General features: G+C 52.7%; 10 protein-coding genes across 10 annotated transcripts; 5 read left to right on the top strand and 5 right to left on the bottom strand.

The window, feature by feature from the left end:
- Positions 1–154: 154 nt before the first annotated feature.
- On the top strand, positions 155–2,686 carry NECHADRAFT_78136 (uncharacterized protein; the record flags this gene model as incomplete). Its single annotated transcript, XM_003052742.1, has 4 exons — positions 155–243; positions 298–343; positions 813–945; positions 993–2,686. 4 exons carry the CDS (start codon positions 155–157, stop codon positions 2,684–2,686), a joined length of 1,962 nt encoding a protein of 653 aa, XP_003052788.1.
- An 872-nt stretch (positions 2,687–3,558) lies between these two features.
- Positions 3,559–4,168, bottom strand: NECHADRAFT_19608 (uncharacterized protein; the record flags this gene model as incomplete). Its single annotated transcript, XM_003053246.1, has 4 exons — positions 3,559–3,632; positions 3,681–3,827; positions 3,892–4,028; positions 4,077–4,168. Coding segments are annotated over 4 exons (450 nt in total), but the record flags the coding sequence as incomplete, so codon positions are not given.
- A 450-nt stretch (positions 4,169–4,618) lies between these two features.
- On the top strand, positions 4,619–6,118 carry NECHADRAFT_78138 (uncharacterized protein; the record flags this gene model as incomplete). The annotated part of the gene is made up of 5 exons (XM_003052743.1): positions 4,619–4,775; positions 4,822–5,657; positions 5,704–5,808; positions 5,857–5,910; positions 5,960–6,118. The coding sequence occupies 5 exons, from the start codon at positions 4,619–4,621 to the stop codon at positions 6,116–6,118; spliced, it is 1,311 nt and encodes a 436-aa protein (XP_003052789.1).
- Positions 6,119–6,790: 672 nt separating this feature from the next.
- On the top strand, positions 6,791–7,512 carry NECHADRAFT_17696 (uncharacterized protein; the record flags this gene model as incomplete). The annotated part of the gene is made up of 2 exons (XM_003052744.1): positions 6,791–6,836; positions 6,884–7,512. Coding segments are annotated over 2 exons (675 nt in total), but the record flags the coding sequence as incomplete, so codon positions are not given.
- A 3,501-nt stretch (positions 7,513–11,013) lies between these two features.
- Positions 11,014–11,376, bottom strand: NECHADRAFT_78140 (uncharacterized protein; the record flags this gene model as incomplete). The annotated part of the gene is made up of 1 exon (XM_003053247.1): positions 11,014–11,376. One exon carries the CDS (start codon positions 11,374–11,376, stop codon positions 11,014–11,016), a length of 363 nt encoding a protein of 120 aa, XP_003053293.1.
- A 704-nt stretch (positions 11,377–12,080) lies between these two features.
- NECHADRAFT_78141 (uncharacterized protein) lies at positions 12,081–13,208 on the top strand (the record flags this gene model as incomplete). Its single annotated transcript, XM_003052745.1, has 1 exon — positions 12,081–13,208. One exon carries the CDS (start codon positions 12,081–12,083, stop codon positions 13,206–13,208), a length of 1,128 nt encoding a protein of 375 aa, XP_003052791.1.
- A 1,466-nt stretch (positions 13,209–14,674) lies between these two features.
- On the bottom strand, positions 14,675–18,125 carry NECHADRAFT_99759 (uncharacterized protein; the record flags this gene model as incomplete). The annotated part of the gene is made up of 5 exons (XM_003053248.1): positions 14,675–14,761; positions 14,890–17,303; positions 17,351–17,838; positions 17,898–18,038; positions 18,094–18,125. The coding sequence occupies 5 exons, from the start codon at positions 18,123–18,125 to the stop codon at positions 14,675–14,677; spliced, it is 3,162 nt and encodes a 1,053-aa protein (XP_003053294.1).
- A 1,365-nt stretch (positions 18,126–19,490) lies between these two features.
- On the bottom strand, positions 19,491–20,493 carry NECHADRAFT_67666 (60S ribosomal protein L21). Its single transcript, XM_003053249.1, has 4 exons — positions 20,406–20,493; positions 20,274–20,341; positions 20,169–20,216; positions 19,491–20,065 (listed from the first exon to the last, which is right to left on the bottom strand). The coding sequence occupies exons 1-4, from the start codon at positions 20,439–20,441 to the stop codon at positions 19,735–19,737; spliced, it is 483 nt and encodes a 160-aa protein (XP_003053295.1). The 5' UTR covers positions 20,442–20,493; the 3' UTR covers positions 19,491–19,734.
- Positions 20,494–20,755: 262 nt separating this feature from the next.
- On the top strand, positions 20,756–21,760 carry NECHADRAFT_67668 (40S ribosomal protein S9). Its single transcript, XM_003052746.1, has 4 exons — positions 20,756–20,771; positions 20,827–20,896; positions 20,977–21,075; positions 21,129–21,760. The coding sequence occupies exons 2-4, from the start codon at positions 20,832–20,834 to the stop codon at positions 21,538–21,540; spliced, it is 576 nt and encodes a 191-aa protein (XP_003052792.1). The 5' UTR covers positions 20,756–20,771; positions 20,827–20,831; the 3' UTR covers positions 21,541–21,760.
- Positions 21,761–21,858: 98 nt separating this feature from the next.
- On the bottom strand, positions 21,859–23,241 carry NECHADRAFT_78145 (uncharacterized protein; the record flags this gene model as incomplete). The annotated part of the gene is made up of 1 exon (XM_003053250.1): positions 21,859–23,241. The coding sequence occupies one exon, from the start codon at positions 23,239–23,241 to the stop codon at positions 21,859–21,861; it is 1,383 nt and encodes a 460-aa protein (XP_003053296.1).
- Between the last annotated feature and the right edge of the window lie 213 nt (positions 23,242–23,454).

The following is a 23,454-nucleotide window of genomic DNA, read 5'->3' on the forward strand; positions in this document are numbered from 1 at the left end:
TGCGACTTACGGCCGAGTTCCCCCTGTCTTTCTATGACCACATCACTCAAACCGCAGGAGATAATGTGCATCACGAGGATCACAACCATCACGACCCCTTCGAAGACTCTGCTGTGAAATATTCCCCCTGGGGCTCGAATTGAGCCTTTCCACGATGGCATTTCGTCTTACGACATGGAATGGTGAGACTCCTCTCAAACTCCAAGACTCACCCGCTTACACATTCACAGTCAACGGCATCAGGTTCGTCATTCGTTGTCGAGCGGCTGAGGAGTTCTAATACCTTGCTTTTATCAGGAATCCCTTTGGTTATCAGCCTTGGAGAGAAAAGCGAACCTTCCAAGTCAGTGTTCCTCCAGTCTCCTACGCTGCGATCCTTCCGCCCTCAGTTTGAGTTCCTTCCCTGCTTCAAAAGCATTGGCCTAGATACAACCTAAATCTTAATCATATTGCGAATGGTTACAACAAGGCATGGGTTAGATCCAGGCTGAGGCCCAGATGGTGCTCTTGCTAGAACCCAGATGATGCTTAGGCATGGTTTCCAGGCAAGGACTTGGATGATGCTTGGACAAGGTCCTGGGTGATGGTTAGACATCGACCTGGTCGATACTTAGCCTATGACTCAAGTGATGCTCACCCTAGGACCTAGATGATTCCTAGGCCAGTATCTGGGTAATACTCAGACTTAGGCCTGGGCGATGCCCAGGCTGGGATCTCGATGAGACCAAGACTGGGACGATTTAGAAGATGCTGAAGCTAGAACTTGAGCCATGTCTAGGCTGTCCAAGTGCAATTTTTGACTCTTTTCGCAGGCCATGTTTGATATCTTGGAAGCAGACATCGTTGTCATGCAAGAGACCAAGATCCAACGAAAGGATCTACATGACGAAATGGTCCTTGTCCCTGGCTGGGACGTCTTCTTCAGCTTGCCCAAGCACAAGAAGGGTACAGCTCTACCCCTTTAAAAGTTCAAATACCAGCAAGCTGACTAGTCCAAGGATACTCCGGCGTCGCCATCTACACACGAAACTCCAAGTGTGCCCCTATCCGAGCCGAAGAAGGGGTCACTGGTATCCTCACACCCCCTAAGTCTACGACCAAGTTCCGCGATCTCCCTCCTGACCAGCAAATCGGTGGCTACCCTCGACCAGGCCAGCTCGATGGCATCATCGACGAAGCCACTCTCGACTCTGAAGGCCGCTGTGTGATTCTCGAGTTCCCGGGGTTTGTGCTCTTTGGGGTCTACAGCCCTGCCAACCGTGACGAGACACGGGATGACTTTCGCTCAGGTTTCTTCCAAGCGCTCGATGTGCGGATACGAAACCTTGTAGCAGATGGCAAGCAGGTCATTCTCACGGGTGACTTGAACGTTGTTCGCTCTGCGATGGACTCGACCAACGTCGCCGAGATGTTGCGCAAAGAGGACATAAGCTTGGATGACTGGTTGAACATGCCTGTACGACGCATCTTCAACCAGCTCATCTTTGAGGGGAAAGTGGTTGGAGAGAGGGACGAGGGCCGGGAGGAGCCTGTTCTCTGGGATCTGTGTCGTTGCTTTCACCCTGAGCGAGCAGGCATGAACACCTGCTGGGACACGAAGCGAAACACACGGCCTGCCAACAATGGCAGCAGAATCGACTACATCTTGTGCAGCGACGGCATCAAGGACTGGTTCACATTTTCCAACATCCAAGAAGGCCTCATGGGGTCTGATCACTGTCCTGTGTTTGCGACGTTTGCTGACAAGGTGACGATGGAAGGCAAGGAGCGCGCACTGTTGGAGCTCCTGAACCCCCCTGGGATGTTTCGAGATGGTGAGCGTCAGCGCGACTGGAGCTCCAAGGACCTTCTCCCTTTGTCTGCAAAGCTTATCCCAGAGTTTGACCGCCGGCAGAGCATCCGCGACATGTTCACAAAGAAGACGGGCCCAAGCCTCTCCCGACAAGACTCGGTCATCACAGATGCGCCCGCAAGGCCGTCGAGCTACGCAAATAGCAACACTCCTGCAGCGTCGACGGAGCTTGACCAGGTCACAGGGTCACAGACCAGCATCGCCTCGTCCAGGCCTGACACCATCGAGACCACCAACTCAAGCCAGTCCCGATCCCAACCGAGCACGAAGAGACCTGCAGAGACCACGAGCACGGCATCAGCACGGTCACTCAAGAAGAGCAAGACTACGACAAGCTCCAACGACGCCAAGAGCAAGCCGCTGGCCCCGGGCCAAAGAACCCTGCAGGGTTTCTTCAAGCCCAAAGCACCAGCCTCCCAGCCCGACAAGCTAGAGCGAGTGGCAACCAACTCTATGCCCTCTCCAACAAAGAAACCGACAGGGTCGTCAAAGACACGGACCAACCTACAAGGGTCACCATCATCAATGTTTGCTACCACAGCAGGAAGGACACCCGAAAACAGCAAAGCCACAACGGATGGCGAGCCGTCCGACCGAGTATTTGACCCAATCGAGGCCAAAGAGTCTTGGTCAAAGCTGCTGGGCAAGAGAGTCGCACCCCGATGTGAACACAACGAACCCTGCATCAGCCTGACCACCAAGAAGCCAGGCGTCAACTGCGGTAAGTGGACCAACCGGATGCTATCCTACGATTATCAACGTGCATGCTGTGGCGTCCCCGTTGCACAACGTCGCGGGTACACGGCTGCAGGCAGGTACAATGTCAAACTCTGAAGCTGATATTGATCACAGGGCGGTCGTTCTACATTTGCCCACGTCCACTGGGTCCGTCTGGAGAGAAGGAGAAGGGTTCTGAATGGCGGTGCGGTACATTCATCTGGAGCAGCGATTGGAACGGGTCATGACACTCGCCAGGGTGCTGTCAGCGACATCAAGAAGGGATAGGGCTTGTACATTTACGCGCAGTACTGGCTGGGGTGATGCAAATACAGTCGGGTCCAAGATACCTACCTACCCAAACACAGTCATGGAAGTTGAAGATGCCTACCTCAGCACTCAAGGATGCTCGCATAAACACAGTCAACGAGGTTCAAGATACCTGCCTAATCGTAGTCAAGGAGTTTGCGTGGTTACCATGGTGACCCCAGCCTGTGTCTCCCAAGGGCAAGAGCGACCGGCCCACGTCGACGGTAGAATCGTAAAAGCATGGCATCGCGATATCACGCAGGCAGACAGAAAGTTCAGTGAATGACCTTGTTTGGATCTTCACCCTGGGGCAACGCAGAAGCGAAGCCGGTGAACTACCTGAGGCATTGCTGCCCGACACTAGCTACTTGATGACCAGAGTGAAAGACCATGCATCCCATAACCACAACCATAACCATCGCAGAACCTGGTAAGCAAAGGTGGGATCTCAAGCTGTGCTACCGCCATCGATGCCCCCCCTCCAAGTGAACGGGAATGCCACCGAGTGCCGGTGAAGGCCCGGGGCAGCAAACCCGCACAGATTAGTAGAGGAAGGTACAATGCGATGCCTCCTCGGTACACCCAGAGGTACATTAACCCGAAGGTTCCTCTTCCATGTTTGCGTTCGAGGCTTCATTGTTCGCGGCCTCCTGCTTCTTCTCAATGTAGTGGACGAGAGCTCTCTGGGCCATGAGCTTCCAACGCTCTCTGACTTCAGGAGTCTCGTTGAACCACATTTGAGTAATAGCCTCGCCTATACAAGCATTAGCCAAGCTCGCATATTGGTGAAAGGGTTGCTTACAAAGTTGCACATGCGAGATTTCGGGGCGCTGTCTGCGAATGTCCGGTTCCTTCGTCTTTCTGTACAAGATCCACGCATTCTTCGAAAGGGAATGAGTCAATCCATTGTCCAGCGTCAGAAGGACAGAGGGGACAGGAACACAGTCCGCTCCGGTAGCGTCTAGTATCATATTAGCAACGCCTAATCGACCGCAGTAAATACAAATGCATACCACGGGTGAAACAAAATCTTCCATAGGTCGAGGTATCGGTATCGGTATCAGACGACACACCCGGAGACACGGGGCAGAGGCGGAACTTTCTTCTAGCCTTGTCATGAAACACCATGACGGGCTGCTCAACACGGCGGCTGCGACTGTCAGACCATCAAGATCCTCCCAATCAAAGGTCCACATACCTGAAGTTGTCTGCGACATAACACAGATATTGGGGGTGCGAAAGGTCGTTCAGGAACATGTGAACATCCGACCGATCCTTCTGGTACACGAAGCTGAGGGGGACGTCCAGATATGGCGGACTGAGAAACCCTTCCACAGTACATCGGGGGTGCTTTGCCATGTCCTCCATAGAGATGTTGTCGGGCGCCATGGCTGTAGGTGTTGGGGCTGCCTCGATAAAGGCGAGGCCTGTGACTGAGGTATGAACTTGGGAGGGTTGTGTTGCGCAGCAGAGCAGCACGCGAAGATTGGTTTGGCGACCCACTGTCAAGTGTTTTCAGGACAATGCAGTTAGGCAAATTTACCTAATCTAGTCAGAGAACAATCTGAGGCTTATCATATTGTTCTCTAAATTACCCAAATAGGCACTGAGGAACAATAGAAGCACAGTCCTATTGTTAGAGCTTTAGGCCTATGGCATGCAGAGTTTTAGGGGCATGTCACCACGGACCCGGCTGCTGCTCTGTTCGCATTCAAACTTCACATCACAGAGCTCGCCAACATGGAGAACTCGTTCAGCTTCAGTCCCCTGTGGATGGAGGTTTCCGTCGCTAAGAGGGTTGACCCTGCTCTCAAACCTCTTCACAGCATTATCCTTCAGCGAGCCCTCAGAGACATCTCCCTACCGGAATTGGAGAGCAAAGAGCTCCAGACTGAAGGTATGTATTACACTCTCCTTCTTGCATTAGCCCTAACGTCCTCTAGACATTCTTGAATCGGTCGCCTCTCTGATCCCAGATCTACTTTCAGACCTTGCTGAGGATAATGACATCCTCAAGAACATTCGAACGCTCGCTGCAAGGGAAATACCAGGAGAAAAGCCTTCGGTCATCATTCAAGCGAGCATTTCGATGTGGTATGCCGAGGCCGTATCGTCTTTCCGCAAGCATTACAGGCCTGACGAGAACGACACTATGGGACTTGCTGGCCTGTCTCGGGACATTCCTTGGGAGCATAGCCAGTCTGAGCAGTTCCCATTCGCCAACTTGGGTTTCCTTGCGATGCTGGTCGTGGGCGAAGTCTGGGACAAGCCCGCCGACCTCAAATTTCGATCTGCCAGCCTTATCGCCCATACCGCCCTTACTTTCCTCTACATCACCCATGTCGTTGGGGAGCATCTCGCGGATTATCCGTGGCGTAGTCTTTCTACCTATGTCGATGAGCAATCCGCCAGAGCACTTCTTCTCAAGATCTCACTCTCAATTGTGGCGAAGGGCTACCGGCTGTCTCAGCCGTCGCAGGCGCCGGCAATTGAATTCAATGTGGCTCCCAACACCATCAAAGTGTCGGATCAAGGAAAGAAGCTGCTGGTCAAGGTCGCAATGGACAATGAGTGGCGATCTGTTCCATTCTGGCATCCCTATCGAAGAGTGCCTGGTTCGCCTTGGAACAACTACATCATGAACACCCAGCTGCCGACCTTCCCTACCAGCACTCCCCCACCTCAGGACTCCATTGAATACCATCTACCCTGCTCAGCTTTCACGTTGACCGATGGTTTCGAGAATGCATACGAGTTCAAGCGCGTCGAGATGGGTGTGGTAAGTTTCCTCATTAACTTCACAAACAGTAACTGATATCTTCAAGGACGTACCTGGAAACGAACGGTCGTTGGCCGACCGAGAGGAACGATTCATAGACCTCGCCCAGCTATCGGGGGGGACATATCCGGGCATGAGACTTGACGGCTTGGTTTGTTGTTCCGTGTACTTCGAAGGCATCACGCTGACCCGATGACAGCCACCCAACGAGATCGATGACATCGGCGATGAGTACCTCTACTTCACACCAGCGGTAAGTATTTTGTCATCCAGCCATAGTGCACGGTCTAAATTTCATGCAGGGCAGGACACCCCGTTCGGACATGGGAGGGTACCTTACCCTCAATTTCTTGAACGCCGCATGCCATGCATGCCAGTTTTTCGAGGATGCAGACGCGGATGATGATGACTTCTATCTGATGACGTTCACGCATTACATGGACAATGGTCGGGGTGCTTGAAATGGAAATGGCAGCAGGTGCAGCAGAGGTGCTGAGGTATAGCTACAGAGCCTAGTCTAGATCGCAAAATTGCATGTTGACGGTCACACTTGTGTTGGATGCGTAGATTAGAAGTTCGGGCAGTCCAAGTTAGGTTCATGACTACGGCCTGTCTACCCTCGCTGCCCTCAGCCAAGCCTCCTGAGTACGTATCTGCTGTTCCAAAAGAGGAGGTTTAAATGCACGGACCATTCTCTGTTCGTTGCCTGAGCATCGGCCTGCCCCACCATTGTCCTGTGTGGATCGTGGTGGTCGCCGCCTACTGACACCCCCACACACACCCCTCTACACACCCCTGCTCCTCACGCCCTCACGCCCTCACGTCTTCACGCCCTCACGTCTTCACGCCCTCACTGCTTTTTTTAAAGCAGCATCCTCCCTCTTCTACCATCCGGCAGCAATCATCACTTCGCTCCATCCACATCGGCAACTCTCAGCTTTTGAAGCATTTACCTCACCAACATGGATCGAAACACGCTCACGCAGAGCCTCGTCGGGGTCACCGTTCAAGACGTGCTGGCTGTCCTCCCTAACAACACCCTCCGTCATGTTGCAACCCAGCTCAGCCCTGCCGCTCATGAAGCCCTCGAGTCGTCCAACGCGGGCCAGGCCTCGGGCAGCCAGGATGCCTCTGTTGGCCGCACCAAGCGCCCTCTGAATGCCTTTATGGCTTTCCGCAGTAAGGACGCTTCACATTTACGATGAATGTTTGCTAACTGTCGGAAGCCTACTATCTGAAGATGTTCCCCGACGTTCAGCAGAAGACTGTTTCTGGCTTTTTGACCACGCTCTGGAACAAAGAGGCTCAGCGCAACAAGTGGGCCCTCATTGCCAAGGTCTACTCCTTCGTTCGCGACCATCTGGGAAAGGCCAAGGTCAACCTGGCCGCCTTCCTCGCTCTTTGCTGCCCTATCATGCGCATGATTGATCCGGCCGACTACCTTGATACTCTGGGCTGGGTTGTTCAAGAGAATACCGAGGGCGCGATGACCATCACCCAGGTCCAGGACGACGAGCATTCTGTTGAGTCTACCAGCAGCCCCGATGCCTACCCCACCTCTGAGATTGAGCTCCTGGCCTCCCTCGTTGAGTCTGGCTATCTCCCTGAGTATGGACCTGCCCTCGTTCAGCTCATGAGCCAGAACAACAACGGTATGATGACCCTGAGTGTCGACAAGGTCGACAAGAAGAAGGAGTTCATCGATGCGCTCGTCAAGAACCCATACCAGGCGACGGAGCAGATTCTCGGCCCCGTCTACGATCATGCCTACTTTCAGCGCATGTCGGTCTACTCCTGGGAGACTGTCGACCTTGGGGATTTCAGTCACATCCCCATCACTATCCCATACCCACCCACCAACGAACCCTACCCTTTCCATGACGATAACCGCCCTGGCGTCCCGACTTCGATGCCTTTCGACGCTCACTATACCCCCGCCCAACGCGCCTACGAGAAGCGGCTCAACGAGGTCGCCGGCGCCTGGGACATGGATGATTCTTATGTCGCCGGGTACATTGCCGAGATCAGTAAGTCACCCAGTCTTCATATCCTCAGTCGTTTCTTGATTCTGACATCCCTCTTTACAGACTTCAACGGTATGGTCTACGGCGTCTCCGGCGAGCTCCAGTGAGCAAAGCAGCCACATGCTGCGATGGGATGGATTCATGGAAATCATGGGTGATGGAGCGAGGGTGGTACTTCTAGGACTTGGTTGGGACTCGGTCACTTTGATTCTGAATCAGCAATGAAGTAGATGTGCAATGCAATCACGTCACAGATCTACACGGCAATTGCAATCAAAGCAATCCCGTCCACGTATGTTATGATGCAAGGCAGGTGAAGGCGAGAATTACAGACTACCTAGTGACTGGTCAACTACAGCTTGTGATCGTCAATGAGCGGAACGAGTTCAGTGCCTAAGAGCATTTGCCAAGTAAATTACTGCTCCAAATGAGCCAAAAATGGTTAGATATCGCCGAGAATCCAAACTAGAAGTCTGGGCAAAACAACAAGTGAGGAACAAGTGAGGTCAAAATGAACGTGGTGTGGTGATTGATAGACCCACCCCTCCTCAGTGAATCACTGCCCACTGCAAGCGCGGCTGCCCAGGTAACAGGAAAAGTAAGGTGGAAGTGAGGTGGAAGTGAGGGGAATGTAGGGGAAAAGTTCCGTTCTTGTTTGCCGGTGCCGACCAGCTGTCAGGAACTGTGCAAGTGCAGTGCAGAAGCCATGAGCGTTGAGCCCAGTTTGCCATGAGGTTCATGTCAGAAGTCGCTAAAGCGAGTGGAGTCGTGGGCCCTAAAAGCCTCTGAACGCCATGTGCCTCGAACCCTCCGACCAGGTGCCTGGCGACCCACTCTAAACCAGGCTACCTGCCTTCACTGCAAAGTCTCTGTGCACAAGCAGTCAAGACGACCCTAACCCAACTCTGCCCATCCCAACCATAGCGTTATCACTCACACAGATGTCGAAGACGCCCTTTGAATTCTAATGCAATTCCTGGGTAGGTAGAAGTTGGCCCAGTTCATCAAGCTTAGCTTGCACACACTGTCAAAAGCCAAAGCTCCAACACGTAGGGCCTGCGTAGAATTGACGCTGGGAATACTGTAGCAGGTAGCTACTTCCTGGGGTATCGGATGGCTTCCACCACTCAACCACGTTTAGCATCATGCAAGGGTCCGTGAAACCCCCCACACGATCGATCAGCCCTACTGTGTGACGGAGCAAGCATGGCTTGGCTGACATGGATGTCAGAGATGGCACTAATACGGAAATAGCGTCGTGTAAGGCAAGGTCAGCCACAAAGCAACAGCGTAAGTCGAGCCGCCCATACAAGAGATAATGAACAGAAAGATAGCCAGATGGGGGTGTTCGCGGCGTTCCTAGCCATTCTGGCCAGGAGCTGGCTGATCTCGACCATGTGTCATCCGACTCCCTCGACCAAGGATAGACTATATTTTTCGCCGTCAGCAAGGAGTGCCATGACGTTTGTGCAGTTTGTCTTCTTAAACTGGCCATTGCACCAGTCCCGACACAGCCTGGCAAGCTTTAGCTTGCAGGTTTACGGTACTGTACCGGTCACGCATGGAGACATCACTACCAACCTCCGACGGCTTGCAGGTGGGCTCACGCCGCACCTGGCGGGGAACCGAGCCTAGTGGACAGACAGAGCGGGTGAGCGGCGTACGATGCAGATCAATTCAAACCGCGACATGCCAGTCGGCGCCACCACCACACGGTAGTCATGGGCCAACCACACCATGCTCCTGTACGAGCTCAGCTGCCATGCATGCGACGCAAACAGCATTATCCCCGGTCAGAGGCCCATCAACAACTACAATGGAACGCTCGGATCGGATACTGTCCTGTTGGACTGTGCGTCCCGTTCCCCATCTCAGCCACTGGCAAGGGTTCACAGTGTCTCGTTCGGCTGGGGGACTCATCCTCACCGTTTTCCCTACTGGCGCAAATCCAGCAATCCTAGTCGCCAGAGACATTCTTCAGACACTAACCACGACCAAAGACGCAGAGGATTCATCCACCCACGTAGTCGCAAAAGAAACTGAGACACCAACTCGCGCTCAACTAATATAGCAAAAAGGCTTTAAATCTGATCTTTTGTTGGTTTGGTGTCTCGTGTTTTTGCGACCGCGTGCTGCTGTTCAATCATAGCAGTCACATCACACCAAATTTGGCTCCATCTGCCCTGTTCAGCGTGAAGCCGCACCCCAGCTGGATAAATCCTTGAGACCTTCCCGGTTTAAGACACTCCACGGGCCACTGCCAAAGCCCGGGCTTGGTGGCTCAAAATCCTGACACGCGGTCCAAGGACAAAGTATGACACCAGAAGGGTAGAGAACCAGGACCAAGAATCAAGAACCTATGATCCAATACTCGCTCATCAGACACGGGTCCAAGAAAATAACAGGAGATACCAGTACAAAGGCATTGCTTTATACTTATATTAGGCGAGCCCTATAAGTAAAATTAAAAAGAACATTAGAGAGATTGATAAGTATCATGAATTCTAATAGTCACATCTTTTCCTAATTCTTTCCACACTTTAGGATGCTTCCTCATAAAATGAGAGTATTCTTAGGTATCGATCAATTGCAGCGTACGTCTGTTTGCTTCTCACTTGGTGCCAACGCGACATGCAGCTCATGGGCTTGGCAATGTCAAGAAAGGTGTGTGGGAGCTGCATTGGAATCACGCATGCCTGAACTGTCGGCCGCCGCGAGGTTGAGCAGTCGCGACAGCTATTGGTAGCAAGCAACCCAAGTTAGCGCTCCAATCCTCACATCACAACGGGGAACGTAGTCAAAATGTGCGAGTCAAGCCTTCAGAGACATCAAGCGTTCAGGTGACCCAACTCTATCTATGCCGTTCCGGGTACCCGGTCAAGCGCCAGGCCTGGATATGATCAAAGCACAGGGTTTTTGCCTTTTGCCAAGAGGCCAGCCCATCATCTATTTGAGCGGAAACATCTCTTGCCTGCTCCCCACCCAGTCTCGGTGGCTGGAGTTCTAGCGGTCCAGAGGCCAAGACGAAAGCGGGGGTTTAAGCTGGTGCAGTTCCCAGAGTGGGCAAATTGTCGCCAATTTGGGCCCGGGAGATCACGACCTACAGCATAGAACAGAGAGTAGGGTTAGAGATGCGAACAACAGGAAGAACCATCTCCAAAGCCCCACAAGAAATAAAAGTAATAGACGTTCTGAGGTATTGATTAAATTTATTAGAGTCCAAATACATGGATTCTTCTTCGCCCTGAGCGCCCTGTTCTTCTTGCACTTCTTGAAGGAGTTGCTGAAATGCGTGTCAAGTAGTCGATGACCGAGGTTGGTGAGAGGTCGGATCAGCTCTCAATATCGATAAGGGACGTCTCCTCCGAAGGTAGCCCTGCTTCAAGGTCTGGTCTCAAGTATTTGTTGCTGATTTCCTTTAATAGGAGGACCACAAAGGAGATCAAAGTCGCCACAATAGCGCAGGCAAAATAAGCCCAGACGAATACATTGTGCCATTCACTGTCTGGGTCCTCCCTTAAATTCAATAGACAGATGAATGCCGTTAAGTAGAGACAGACCGCTACGAAGATGGCGAGCGCGGTCATGATCTTAGCGACGATCCTCTGGCAGATCACCTCTTCGGACTCGAGGGCCAGCTCAGAAACGATGGAGGTGGGCATCCCAGCCTTGTATTTCTCCTCGAATTGAACCATTTTGATGAGGATCGTATGGTGGAAGGTCGTATTGGTAAGTGTTGTGGTAGTACTGTGAGATGTTGGTGGGGGTCGCGATGTTCAACAGTGATGTAGTGATGTTAAGTTATCACGAATATCGATCCAGTAGCGAGCTTTGTGTGTAAGGTTGAACCCAGAGGACTTGGATGATGAATCGATGAGATGGAGAAGGCTAGAAAACAGGGCAGAAGGCCTTGTTCTTATACATCCTATTTGGCGGCCTCGCTCTAAGATTATCTTTGTTGGGATGGCTTGAGATGCAGGCTGAAAGCATCGCGATGTTGAACATTGAGGCGGTGACCAGGATACTCTAAACATAATCTAAGAATCACGCAAATGTGAGTTTCCTTAGGTAGATGTTAATCCTTTAATAAAAAGAGTAGAATTTGACAATGCATGGACAAGTCGGTCGAGGGGTTCCTGCCTGATGACGGCCCTTCATGATACTTCGCCTACATAGAGTTCCCCAACAAAAACATCTTTTCTCTACCTGACTTCAGGCAAATTTGTATAAGAGTGCCTGTTACCTCGCCTTCAAATCACCACTCGAGCTGCAAGAGTACCACACTGCCCTTCAATTACGAACTCTACCTTCGTTCGCCCCGACGAACATCACTAGCATCACATTTCAACTATCCTCCCCCCCGGGCGATTTGATCCACACCGCCGCGATCCTCACCAAAATGGCCCGCTTAGAAGATGACGATAAGCATCCTCTCTGGAAGGACTTCCTTCAGATCGTCAAACTCCTCATTGCTCCATTCAACCCCATCATGGAATTCACAAGGAAAGCTGGCCCTAACGGCACGGCCAATGGCATGTTTCTGTGCCTTGTTGTCGCCTTTTGGCTTGGGATGTCTATTTTCTTCTATTACAAGGGAATTGTGGGTGAACCGGCCCTTGTATGGATTTCATTTCTCTGTTTTCTAGTGGCTGTATTCTGGATGATCGTCATCCGGATAGCCATTGAGATGAGGCAAGATTTCGAGCTTCATGGGTGGCCGAATTCAGATGAGTACGTCAGACTAATGCAGGGCATTTGGCGGAACTTCACTCTGCTTATCAGACTTCTCTCTGGCCCATACGCCCTCATCCTCGCGGAAGAAAGAAAAGGGATATTCGATACGGTTTATCATCTGGCAATGTGCCTTTGCATCACCATCCCGTACGCGGGATGTCCTTTCTTTTTCGTTAGGGCGTTTCTGGATACCCCTCTCACTGAATTTAAGAAGGACCATTGGTGGTCTTTTTTCTTCTGTTGTTTTGCCGCTTCTGTTTTCTACCTTCTGGTTGTTGTGACTACTGGGCGCCCTGGTCACCGTCTACGGCGATACTTCATTGCGGTCGTCAGATCCATCACCGCTCCATGCAGCCTCCTCATCGTCAAAGCGGGAGAGTCCGGTATCGCCTTGACTGTTTATGCGATATTCAGTTGCCTCCTCGTCACCTATCTTCTTACGCTGTCATCCTGGTTCATTTACCTTGCTCTCCTGGATCACAGTCTGGACAGGATCTGCTTCTGGCGCGCCTCTGTTGTCTCCCTGTTTGCTGCTGGTTCTATCTACATTCTTACCCTTACAGTAGTCTTTGGGTCCACGATGAAAGATCGTCATCGAGAGAAGTTGCTTGTCGCTTCCCTCCTCGCACTGTTGGGCATTCAGTATGGATCAACCTCGCAGGGGAATGGTCCCGAACCTCAAACGGCATCCTCCCCTGTTCCCTCTGAGGCGGCCATGGATGCGACATCTCAACCAAACCCTACCGCTGATCCCCTCGCCTCAGCCCATGACAATCAGTTTCCTAGGGGTTAAGACTGTCTTGGTTTGAGACAAGCCACAGGACTGTTAAGAGGGAGGGTTAGATGAGGCTTTACAGTGGTTAGGAACTAAGGCTTAGAGTGTCGCATCAGAATGATACTCATCACATCACCAAATTGTATGTTGATCCTTAGTGCCCAAGGTTGCATTAGTGAGAGAAGTTCGAAGAAGCAGCCAACGCTCTGGTAGCGCCATGCGAGGCACAAGTTGTCACCGGTTGACATTGATATGCATACCGTCTTAGTGGTGATGAGAGGTGTTACGATACTTGAGAAACAAGGCTTGAAGCATCGAATGAGAATGCTGCGCATCATGTCACTCCTGCGTCTTGTTCCTTGGCGTCTTAGCTGGTGATCAATTTGAAGATTCAATCAACGCTCTGCTAGTGTCATGCGAGGCAGCATGTCGTCTTGGTGGTGATGAGCTTTGGAGTTATCGAATGAGAATAATACTCGTCACATCACCAAAAGTGTATCTTAATCCTTAGCGCCCAAGGTTGCATTAGCTGATGATCAATTTGAAGAAGCAATCAACGCTCAGCTAGCGCCATGCGAGGCACAACTTGTCACAATTGACATTGACATTGACAAGCCGCGATGATGGTGGTGATGGCGGGGATTGAAGATGCACGATGGCTTCACCGGCCTCGGCATCTAATGATCGGCATGTCCCCTAAACCCCACGCTAGATCCTCCTCTCAAGCTAGATCCGATAGAGTGAGGTCACAAGAAGATCAGACATGCATGCATGCATGGGGGAAATAGCTGCAGGAGAGAGGGGAAATCATGGCGCAAGCTTGGCAAAGTACTACCCTGGATTTCAGCCGCAGGAGGCTTTCCATATCACCAACAGCACCAACACCAAAAGCAAACAGGCAAACAATCTGCAAGGTTTGAAGCAGGCTGTGAGAGAGAAAACGGACCATCCATCCCGTGTGTGTGTCAAGTCCGTATCGATACGAGGAGTACGACTCAGGCTCCGAGATCTGGACTCAACACCAACAATCGCCAAGACATCCATGACGAGACGTCGTAAATGTGTCTGATTTCAGTCACAACACGATGGAAAAAAGTCCAAAACGTGATTATAGCTCTTGCATTCGCTTGGCGTCCTGTTTCTATCTAGTACAAGATGATGAAGATGAGAAAAAAAAAATAAGGTTACCGTCCCATCCAATACACACTCGATTCTCTCATCGACCTCGTCAATTCGGCCTGATCGATACTAGCTCATACTAACCCGTACGGCACTGTACGATACTGTACGGGGCCGCTGTCTTGATTCCATCTCTTCTTGTCGGGGATCAAGACTTTTAGCTTAAAGCGCCTCTCGGGGACCAACAAGCTTATGACGCCTCGCAAGCCATTGACTCTCTCGTCTCGTCTGGTCTCTGACCCCCGCCCAATAAGGCTCAGAGGCTAACCTTGGGGAATGCGCACACCCCGGACAAATCAGCCTCCTTACTCTTCTTGGTATGAGATCTTCCGCATCTCTCCAAGGCGATGCCGGGCGGCCGCCAGGGCGTTCTCCAACTGGAGAATCTCGACCTGTTGGTGGCTGTCAGTTGTCGATCCTGAAGCTAGCCCGGACATAGTAACCGTTGTGGCCGTCAAACCCCGGAGATGAGGGGGAGAGGGGGTAAGGCAAAAGAAAGGTAGGGGGCGTATGAACTAACCTGCTGCTCCATCTCCCGCACCTTGAACTCGTGGGCCCCGAGTGTGGAGTAGTCTACCTGGTCCTCCTCTTGGCTGCGTTCCTTGATCAAGCTCTGGACTTGTCGGACAAGCGAGCGGCATGCGGCTCCGACCGCCTTGCTGGCCTGCTCCAGCTTCTCTTGGCTCTTGGACATGAAGCCAGCCTTGACTCGGCTGGCGGCCACGAGCTGTGCAGTCGAGGCAGCGACATCGTTGGAGGCCACGATGAGCTGCTCGGGGCTGTTGCGGTTGGAGATGACTCCGTCTGCAGTCTCAATGAGCGTGTTCGTAGACGATGCCACGGCCTTGGCTGCAGAGATGAGACCTTCTGTCCATCGGTTGTTCTTCTTGTAGAAGGCTGTTCGTGAGGATGATCCCCGGCCTGCCTGCACAATCTCCTGTTGTGTCACTGTAGCCGCCTGGATAAGCTGGGTGATGGCATTGGTGATAGCTGAAGCCGCGTCCAGGATGGAATCGTGCACCTTGAGCTCGTACGTAGAGTAACCATCACGAGGCTTGTTCTTGAGCTTGAGCAGTCGTGCTGCCGCTGCCGCGATAGCATCCGCAGCCTTGCTCAGCTCCGAGTCAACGAGGTCTCCCAAGTCTCCCTTCTTGTTGGCGAGCTTGCCGAAGCCCGGCGCGTACGTCTCAACAAGCTTGTTGAGCTTCTGCAGGTTCATCTGCACGTCATTGTTGCTGTTGATGACCACGTCAGTCTTCTGAAGAGGGTCCATGCCCTCAAGTCGGAAGCTCTGAAGTCCACGGAGGAATTGCACAGTCGACAGCGCCGATTGGCGAGTTCCGTTCATCAAAGAGTCAGTCTTCTTGTCGTCGGTTGCCAGGCGGGTGAGACCCTTGGTGTTGCTGCACACATCGGCAATGGCGCCAGAGAAGACGTTGATGGCCTTGATCAGCTCCGCGTGAGTAGCGTTGGGACCATCCGCGATGAAGTTGTTGAACGAAGTCGCAAACTCCATGGCGCTAGCAGAAGCCTTCTCGATCTGCGACAGGACGTATGTGGGAGATGCGTTCTGGTTACCGGCCTGCATGCTAGAGTCCAGTTCGTAGAGCGCATCGTCAACACGCGCGACACCCGCCTGCAGAACCGAGTCGATGATGTCGTTGATCTTGTCGAGGTTCGCCAGGATCAGAGCATCGATCTGACCGTCGAGAGCGTGATCCGTCTCGCCCTGGTTCTGCTTGAGCTCGTTGAGCTCGATGAGAGTCTGGTCCATGCCGGCCTTGTAGACCTCGAGCTCCTCCTCCTTGTCACGGAGAAGCTGCTCGAGATCGGAGCTACCATCCCGGAGGTTCAGCTGAGCATCCTCCAGGGCTCGCGACTTGTTGCGCAGTGCCTCCTCAAGATCCGCCATCTCGCGGTTGTACTTGGCGAGCATCGTCGAGAGCTCGTTGCCCTTGCTGCGCTCCAGGTTGTCGGCTCTGTCCTGGGCCATGCGAAGCTCGCGCCTAAGCTTCTCGACCTCGTCCTTGTTGCTTCCGTTCAGTCGGTCCTTGTCGTGAAGAGCGCGATCGCGCTCACGGATCATGTCGGCCAGCTCCAGGTTCTTGGTCTTGATCTCACGCTCGAGCTTCTCTCGTCGATCAATAGCCTCCTGCGCACTGGCAGCCTTGAGCTGAACAGCCTTGAACTTCTGGAGGAGGTCAAGATGCTCGTGTCGCAGCTGAGAGTAAAGCTTCGCGAGCGCCTCGTACTTGGTCCTCCATGTGTTGACCTGCTCCTGGAGTGCCCGGATCTGGTCGTCCTTGCTATTCATCTGCTGGCCGAGGCTGTTCTGGATTTGCGACAGCTCGCTCTCCAGAGCCTTGACACGCTGATCGTACTGCTGCAGCATCAGTTGATCACGCTCGTACTGCGCGCGCGCATTGAGGTTCTCCCGCTCCAACTCGGCAAGACGACCCTGAGTCTGCCACTGCGCCTGCTGAGCCAGGAGAGCCTCCTGTTCTCGCTGTTGCTGCTCCATCAGCAGGCGTTGTTGCTCCTCAAACTCCCGCTGCGCATTGAGTTGGTGCTGCTGCTGCGCCAAAAGGGCCTGCTGCTGGCGTTCCTCAAGCACACGCTGCTGCTCCTCGTACTCCCGGTTCTGACGGTCCAACTCGCTCTTCCAGAATTCGGACATCTCGTCGGGGCCTTCATCCTTGGGCGCCGGTGGAGGGGTCGGCTGTCGCTCGATCTCCTGCTTTGGTCGTGCGGGAAGCGCAGGAGCATCGTCGTCTTCGCCAAGGAGGTTCGGGGGGTCTTGAGGTAGCTTGGGGATGGTGATGAGGCTGGTAAGATATCGAAGGTTGGAGCACTCGTAGTAGAACTTGACCAATCGGTAGTGCTGGGCATTGTATCGTTCACGGAGAGGTTCAAGTGCTTCGTCGTCGCCGGTCGCTATAAAGGTTAGTCTAACACAGGGATGGGGTAGGTGAATCACTGACTGGAGTGCATGGCGCGGAGCATGCTCGTGATGAACTTGTAGATACCGTAACTCTCCTGAACGAAAGGTACCAAGGCGGCGATTCGGCACTCGTTGTTCCCCACGTTTCGGAAATGAGAGAAAATCAGCTTCTGGAACTGCTCGATCTGGTCCTGCAGCACCATGAGGTCGCTGATGGTCTCGTAGCCCTCATTGGGGTCATTGATGGCCTTCAAGCTCAGGTACTCCTCGTACTCAAAGGTACCGTTGAACTCGGGGTGTTGGTGGTGGAAGGAGAGCTTGGCGAGGAGGTAGTAGACGTATTCGCGGATCAGGGGACCGTAACCACGCATGCCTTCACCTCCTCCGCCCATTCCGCGGTTCAAGCTCTCGATCCAGCCCCTGTTGGCCATTGCCTCTTTCAGAGCGCTGGGGTGACCCTCCTGCAGGACCTTATGGATGGTGATGAGGGCCTTGAACGTCTGAACTTCGTCGGCGAGGATCGGTTGGCTGTTGAACAGGTCGAGTCAATAAAAGAAGTCATGATGGAGGGGGAATGTGAGACATACACCTTGATGCCAGACCAGAAGGCGGCCGAGGACCGGTGATCCCATGTGTAGACGATACATGCTCGTACATGCTTGCGCTTCGGGGAGATCTCTTCGGCATTGGTAGCTTTCTTGATGTTGATGGCAAGTTCTTGGTCGGTTCTGCACAATCATGAGTTAGCTATGTGCTTCTCCGGCGCGGCCGTGATTCACGAACTTGGTATGCTCCATGCCGCGCACGGAAGCCATGACTGCTGCTGGGTGGCGGATAGCTCCGCGGTGCGATTATTCGATAGATCGAGTAGGTAAGGGAGGATGCGCGCGGATGCGAGAAATGATCTGTTGAGCTCCGACAGCTGCCAACAGACCCCTGGAAATCACGAGACAAATAACTCCCGTCGAGGCCCGACGCCGTGCAAGCTAAAGAGACTGGAAAGAGAACAATGTGTACTGGTATCACGACAAGAGGAGAGAGCAAGGCAGCAGCTCGTAGCGCGCTGTATCGAGGAGGAGTTTGGGTCGTCGTCGTCAGCCTTGACAAATCTCGGGCGACTTTGAGCGTGGCTGTTCTTGGTTGCGATAGCTCTCAGTGGCTGGGCTGCGAGAGGAGCGTCATACGGGGGTACGTATTCTTGCATTTGATGTGGGGCACGAGATGAGAAGTCGCGGGTTAAGAATAAACGAGACAGCAGCGTGAGTGTCGATTATTCGAAGAAGAGGCGTGATGCAAAGGGCAAGAGAATTAAATAAAATTTTGAGAAATATTATAATATTTTATTAGATTTTCTATTTGATATGCTACAAACTTATCATAATTAATTACGACTCTTAGGGCAGCATGCTTTAAAATCTGCATCTCTGTTTAGGCGTTGTCTTATTTTTTTACAGGTCCGTCCCAGGGCCGCAAGGCTCCGAGTTGGGTTCGGTGGTCGGACAGAAATTATCCGACTTAGACCGGGCTCATGCGAGCACTTATGAAAGGGAACGATGGATTTTCACAACTGGAACCATGTTACCATTGAAGAAGAGGTAACAGTAGTGGTCACACGAATACTAGCCCTCGGCCATTTTCACATTTTGGTTTTGTGAGATGCACACACGCCGCCAGTCTCACGGACATGCGTTCATAGTACACACAAGGACAAATGGTGAGAGGGGATCGCACAAGTTACTCTTTACCCTATAGGTCTTTCTCCTTCAGATTGATCTCAACTAAAACGAGAAGAGAAGACCAAAGAAGAGAAGACCGGCGAGGATTTTCAGGAGATGTTTGGCCTTGTTGCTCTCTTTCCTGGGGCGAACCTCAGTTAACCAGATACAGTGTACTGAAAGAATGCTTGAATATACCGACGAGAGTAGGTTCATGCGGTGGGAAGCAATGGCTTATGTCTAGTGAGTGATGCGTCATCAAAGGGGCTTGAGACCGCTCAGTTGGGGCGGGAGTATGGACACGCAATCCATCGTGAACTGCGGCGGTGATGGTTGACTGCTGGAAAGAAGATGGGGGCCATTGGGGAGTCCAAGACCATTGACCGACCGACATGGAGCTCCAAACGCAGTTCAAGGACTGGTAGCAGCATCACTTCATAGACCAGTCACATAGACCAACTTATTCGAAGCCGGGTTATTCATTGATGCGTCAAGTCAATGGCCAACCCACGACATGGGTCAGACACGCTTCACCAGAGGTATCTTCAAATACAGACATTTGGCATGCTTTCAAACGATGTCATTTTTAGTCTCATTCCCTATCGACATCAAAATGCAAGCCCTTGCCATGCAGAGATTCTTTCCCATCCGGACGCAATACCCCAAGCAAAAAGAAGCAAGCACCACCCAACCCCAGCAGGAATCCTTTTTAGATCGTAGTCTCGTAGGGGAGAGGAGTGAGGGTCTCGGGAGGGTTGTCGGTGAGGGAGACTGTTCGGGCATCTCGGGGGCCGAGGGGCTGGCGCTTGACGGAGACCTGGACACCGTCGGCCTTGGCCTGCTTCTTGGCCTCGGCGTTGGACTTCACCCGCTTGAGGAAGTCCTCACGAGATCGCGAGGGCTGGATGTGCTCGATTCGGATGTTGATTCGCTTCTCGAGGTATCGGTGCTTGACCTTCTTGTAGACAATGATGCCAACAGCGGACTTGGTGACGTTGTAGATAACACCAGTCTTGCCGTGGTACACCTTGTAGGGCATACTGTATTCAGTTGTCAGCCCTCCTGCTCCATCGCACAAGTTTTCCCAAGCGCTCAATCTCGCAATTCGAGTGTTTGTCGCAAGGTGTTGAGGGCGTTGCTTACCCCTTCTGGACGGCACCGTTCGCCTTGACGTCGACGATATCACCAACACTGCCCAATCGATCAGTTTCTGTCGCTGTTGCTCGTGCGATCCGGACTCGCACTCACCGGTACTGTCGGAGATAGGTGTTCAGGGCGATCATGCCCTTCTTGCGGAAGTCCCGGCTGAAGGCATACTGCAAAAAATCGTCAGTTTCAATGTTCGACGTCGTTGAAATTCGAGATCGTGAGCAAACGTACGCGGGTGCCCGCTCTCTTTCCGTAGGAGTGACCCATCTCGAATCGTTATCTGCCGAACGCGGGAAGGGTTGGGGTTAGTAGTCGTGGGTTGGCGAAAGAGATGGTGAAGACCTTCGCTTGGTGTTGTGGATTTCACGAAGGCAGCCGGGCTTGTGGGAGCGGGACCTGAGATTATCCGAATTTTTTTCCACACCGGTAGGGCAAGGGCGGTTCACATTTTACACCGCACACAACCCCACCCCTGTTAGGGTTCTCGAATTTGCACACGTGACCTTCAACTCGGGCCAAATTTCCCTCCACACAAGTAGCGATTTTTTGACCTCGTGTGTGCAAAAGTTCAACTCCAGCCAAACACCCAGGAGCCAGTCAAGTGAGTGCCATCGACGGCAACATCACCACGAGCATCAATTAACAAAGACTTTCAGGATGCCTCCCCGCGCCCATTCGAAGACCTCCCGTGTCCCTCGCAGACCCTTCGAGTCTGCTCGACTGTCAGTATCACCGGCCACTGAACATGAGCTTGTCTCTGTTTAAGTCGATTGTGAAAGTAAACTGACGCGAATAACAACAGGGACTCTGAGTTGAAGCTCGTCGGCGAGTATGGCCTGCGCAACAAGCGTGAGGTCTGGCGAGTCGGTTTGACTCTGTCCAAGATCCGTCGTGCTGCCCGGTATGCTCGAAACGACTTGCGCATCGAAAAGACAATCTCTAACACACTCACAGTCAGCTTCTTACCCTCGACGAGAAGGACCCCAAGCGTCTCTTCGAAGGCAATGCCCTCATTCGCCGTCTCGTCCGCGTCGGTGTCCTTGACGAGTCCCGCATGAAGCTGGATTACGTCCTGGCCCTCAAGATCGAGGATTTCTTGGAGCGCCGCCTCCAGACCTGCGTCTGGAAGCTTGGTCTGGCCAAGTCCATCCACCACGCCCGTGTCCTGATCCGCCAGCGCCACATCCGAGTCGGCAAGCAGATCGTCAACGTCCCCTCGTTCATCGTCCGTCTCGACTCCCAGAAGCACATCGACTTCGCTCTCACCTCTCCCTTCGGTGGTGGCCGCCCCGGCCGTGTCCGCAGAAAGAAGGCCAAGTCCGCCGAGGGCGGTGAGGGTGACGAGGAGGAGGAGGATGACGAGTAAATGCACCAAAATATGCAAAAACGGTTCTCCCTCATGTCTAGGGCTCTGGGTGATGGGATACCACTCACGGGAAGGGGATTCTCTTCATAGCTTGCGGCGTTGGCCAGAGGATAAAAATGGAATGATTTCACCGGATAACGACAAACAAAAACTTCCGGTGTCTCTCCTCACCTGTGTAAATGAATCTCATGGATCGTGCCCTATTCCACGACAATTCTTCATGTTTCGCCTGTCTGATGTGATCAAGTCCCATGTGCCATCCGTAGAGTGCAAGTGTCTGTTTGCTCAAGCGTGAATTAATGCTACATGATGCTAACGCTATGTCAAAAGTTCATCCTTGCCCAGGAGCTTCGCCATTGGATCAGCCGCAACTGTTCGTTTCCTCCTGTATTCGTCCATCTCCTCCTCTGTTACCCCGTTCATCATCTCTTCTCTTGTCCGTTTCTTTGGCTTCGACTCCTCGGCCTCCTTGTCTCCATCCTCGTTGGTGGGTTCCTCTTCCTCCTCTTTATCCTCAATCAGGTTGGCACCAGTACGTTGCCTCTCAGCAGCCTCCCAAGCCTCCTTGCCCTCCTCTCCTGTGCAGTAACTGTTCTTGATAAAAGAGTGACAGCATGCGTAACCCCATTTGAAGTTGGACCACCAGCTGCCCCAGGTTGAAGTGTGGTTGTTGATGAAGATGTCCTCGGCATACTTGGACTTGGCCTTCTTCTTTGGTGCACCCTTGATCAGACCAGCCTCGTCGTACTCGACAAATGTCTCGGACTCGGTAATCGCCATGTTGCGTAGAGCAGCTGGCATTGCCTTTTGCTCCCCTCCGTACTTGTCCAGCAAAGCTTTCTCTCGGTCTGCGCGCTTCGCCTCTGCCTCTTCCTGCTCCTTCTTTCGGTAGAACTCTCCCGCCGTTGGGTTTGCCTGCAAATGTTGGCTGGTGTCGCCAGATGTTTCTTGCGCCTCCCATGCGTATCGTTGTGCCTTCTCGAAAGCGCCAGCATCGCCTGAAGATCGCATGAATCCCTCCTCCGCAAACATGTCAGCCGCTTTATCGGCTGTCGCTCCTCCATCGACCAATGCTCGTGTCTTGGGGTCATATTTGGCGGATTCCAGGTCGAGATTCAGCAGGTATTTGGCTGTGTCTTCTCGTATTCGCAGTTGTCGGGTCGCTGTACTCTGGTGCTTGCTCATGTCGTTCTCCTCGGCGTACTTATCGCCATCGTCGTTTTCTTCCTCGCCATCAACGCCTGCTGTGGCCTTCTTTCGCAGTTCCTCCATCTGCTTATAGTCTTCCACTACGCTGCGATATTCCTTCGCATCGTAGCCGTTCCAGCGATCGCGCTTGGCGTCCCAACCCATCTTGACATCCTGAAGAACCTCGTCGGCCTGGATATCTTTTCCAGTCCACTTTGCGCCCTTCGCCCGAGGTCGGCTCAAGCAATCCTTCTTCTTGTGTGTCATCGCGCCGCAGTTTTCGCACGCGCCTTTGCGATACTTGGTGGCGGCTGGGCCAGCCTTCCTGCCGCGGTCGTACCATGTTGACTTCTCATCCTTCTCTTCGCGACGCTGATGCTTGAGGTAGTCATTGTCGTCTCCTTCCTCGCCGGCGTAGAACGGTCGTTTACTGATGAAGGATGGGATGTAGATGTTTTCCTCTTTCGAAGCGGCGCCGGCGCCAGTTGGCGGGTTTGTCTGTGGCTGCGGCATTGTGTAGGTTGATGAAGTCTAGGTGAATGATCTTCAACTTCAAAAGAGAATACAAAAGATGGATCAAGAGAGACCCTGATTCACTGAGGCTTGTCTACTAGGCGGCAAAGCTTGGTCGCGAACCAACTCGAAAGCATCAGTGTTAGATAAGCGCCTTATCGCGCTCACGTGACTTCGCGACACTTGAAGACATGGGTCCTGAGGCGCGTCGGT

This window comes from Fusarium vanettenii (genome assembly GCF_000151355.1).
Source record: "Fusarium vanettenii 77-13-4 chromosome 3 genomic scaffold NECHAsca_2_chr3_3_0, whole genome shotgun sequence".
NCBI lineage: Eukaryota > Fungi > Ascomycota > Sordariomycetes > Hypocreales > Nectriaceae > Fusarium > Fusarium vanettenii.

What these genes read in the sequence shown, in the direction of transcription:
- NECHADRAFT_67666 (XM_003053249.1), bottom strand. Translation starts at nt 20,441, where the DNA reads ATGGGTCACTCCTACGGAAAGAGAGCGGGCACCCGC. An exon ending in ACCTATCTCCGACAGTACCG is followed by an intron (nt 20,217 to 20,273) that starts GTGAGTGCGAGT and finishes TCGATTGGGCAG; the next exon opens with TGTTGGTGATATCGTCGACG. An exon ending in AACGGTGCCGTCCAGAAGGG is followed by an intron (nt 20,066 to 20,168) that starts GTAAGCAACGCC and finishes AACTGAATACAG; the next exon opens with TATGCCCTACAAGGTGTACC.
- NECHADRAFT_67668 (XM_003052746.1), top strand. Translation starts at nt 20,832, where the DNA reads ATGCCTCCCCGCGCCCATTCGAAGACCTCCCGTGTCCCTCGCAGACCC. An exon ending in CCCTTCGAGTCTGCTCGACT is followed by an intron (nt 20,897 to 20,976) that starts GTCAGTATCACC and finishes GAATAACAACAG; the next exon opens with GGACTCTGAGTTGAAGCTCG. An exon ending in AAGATCCGTCGTGCTGCCCG is followed by an intron (nt 21,076 to 21,128) that starts GTATGCTCGAAA and finishes ACACACTCACAG; the next exon opens with TCAGCTTCTTACCCTCGACG.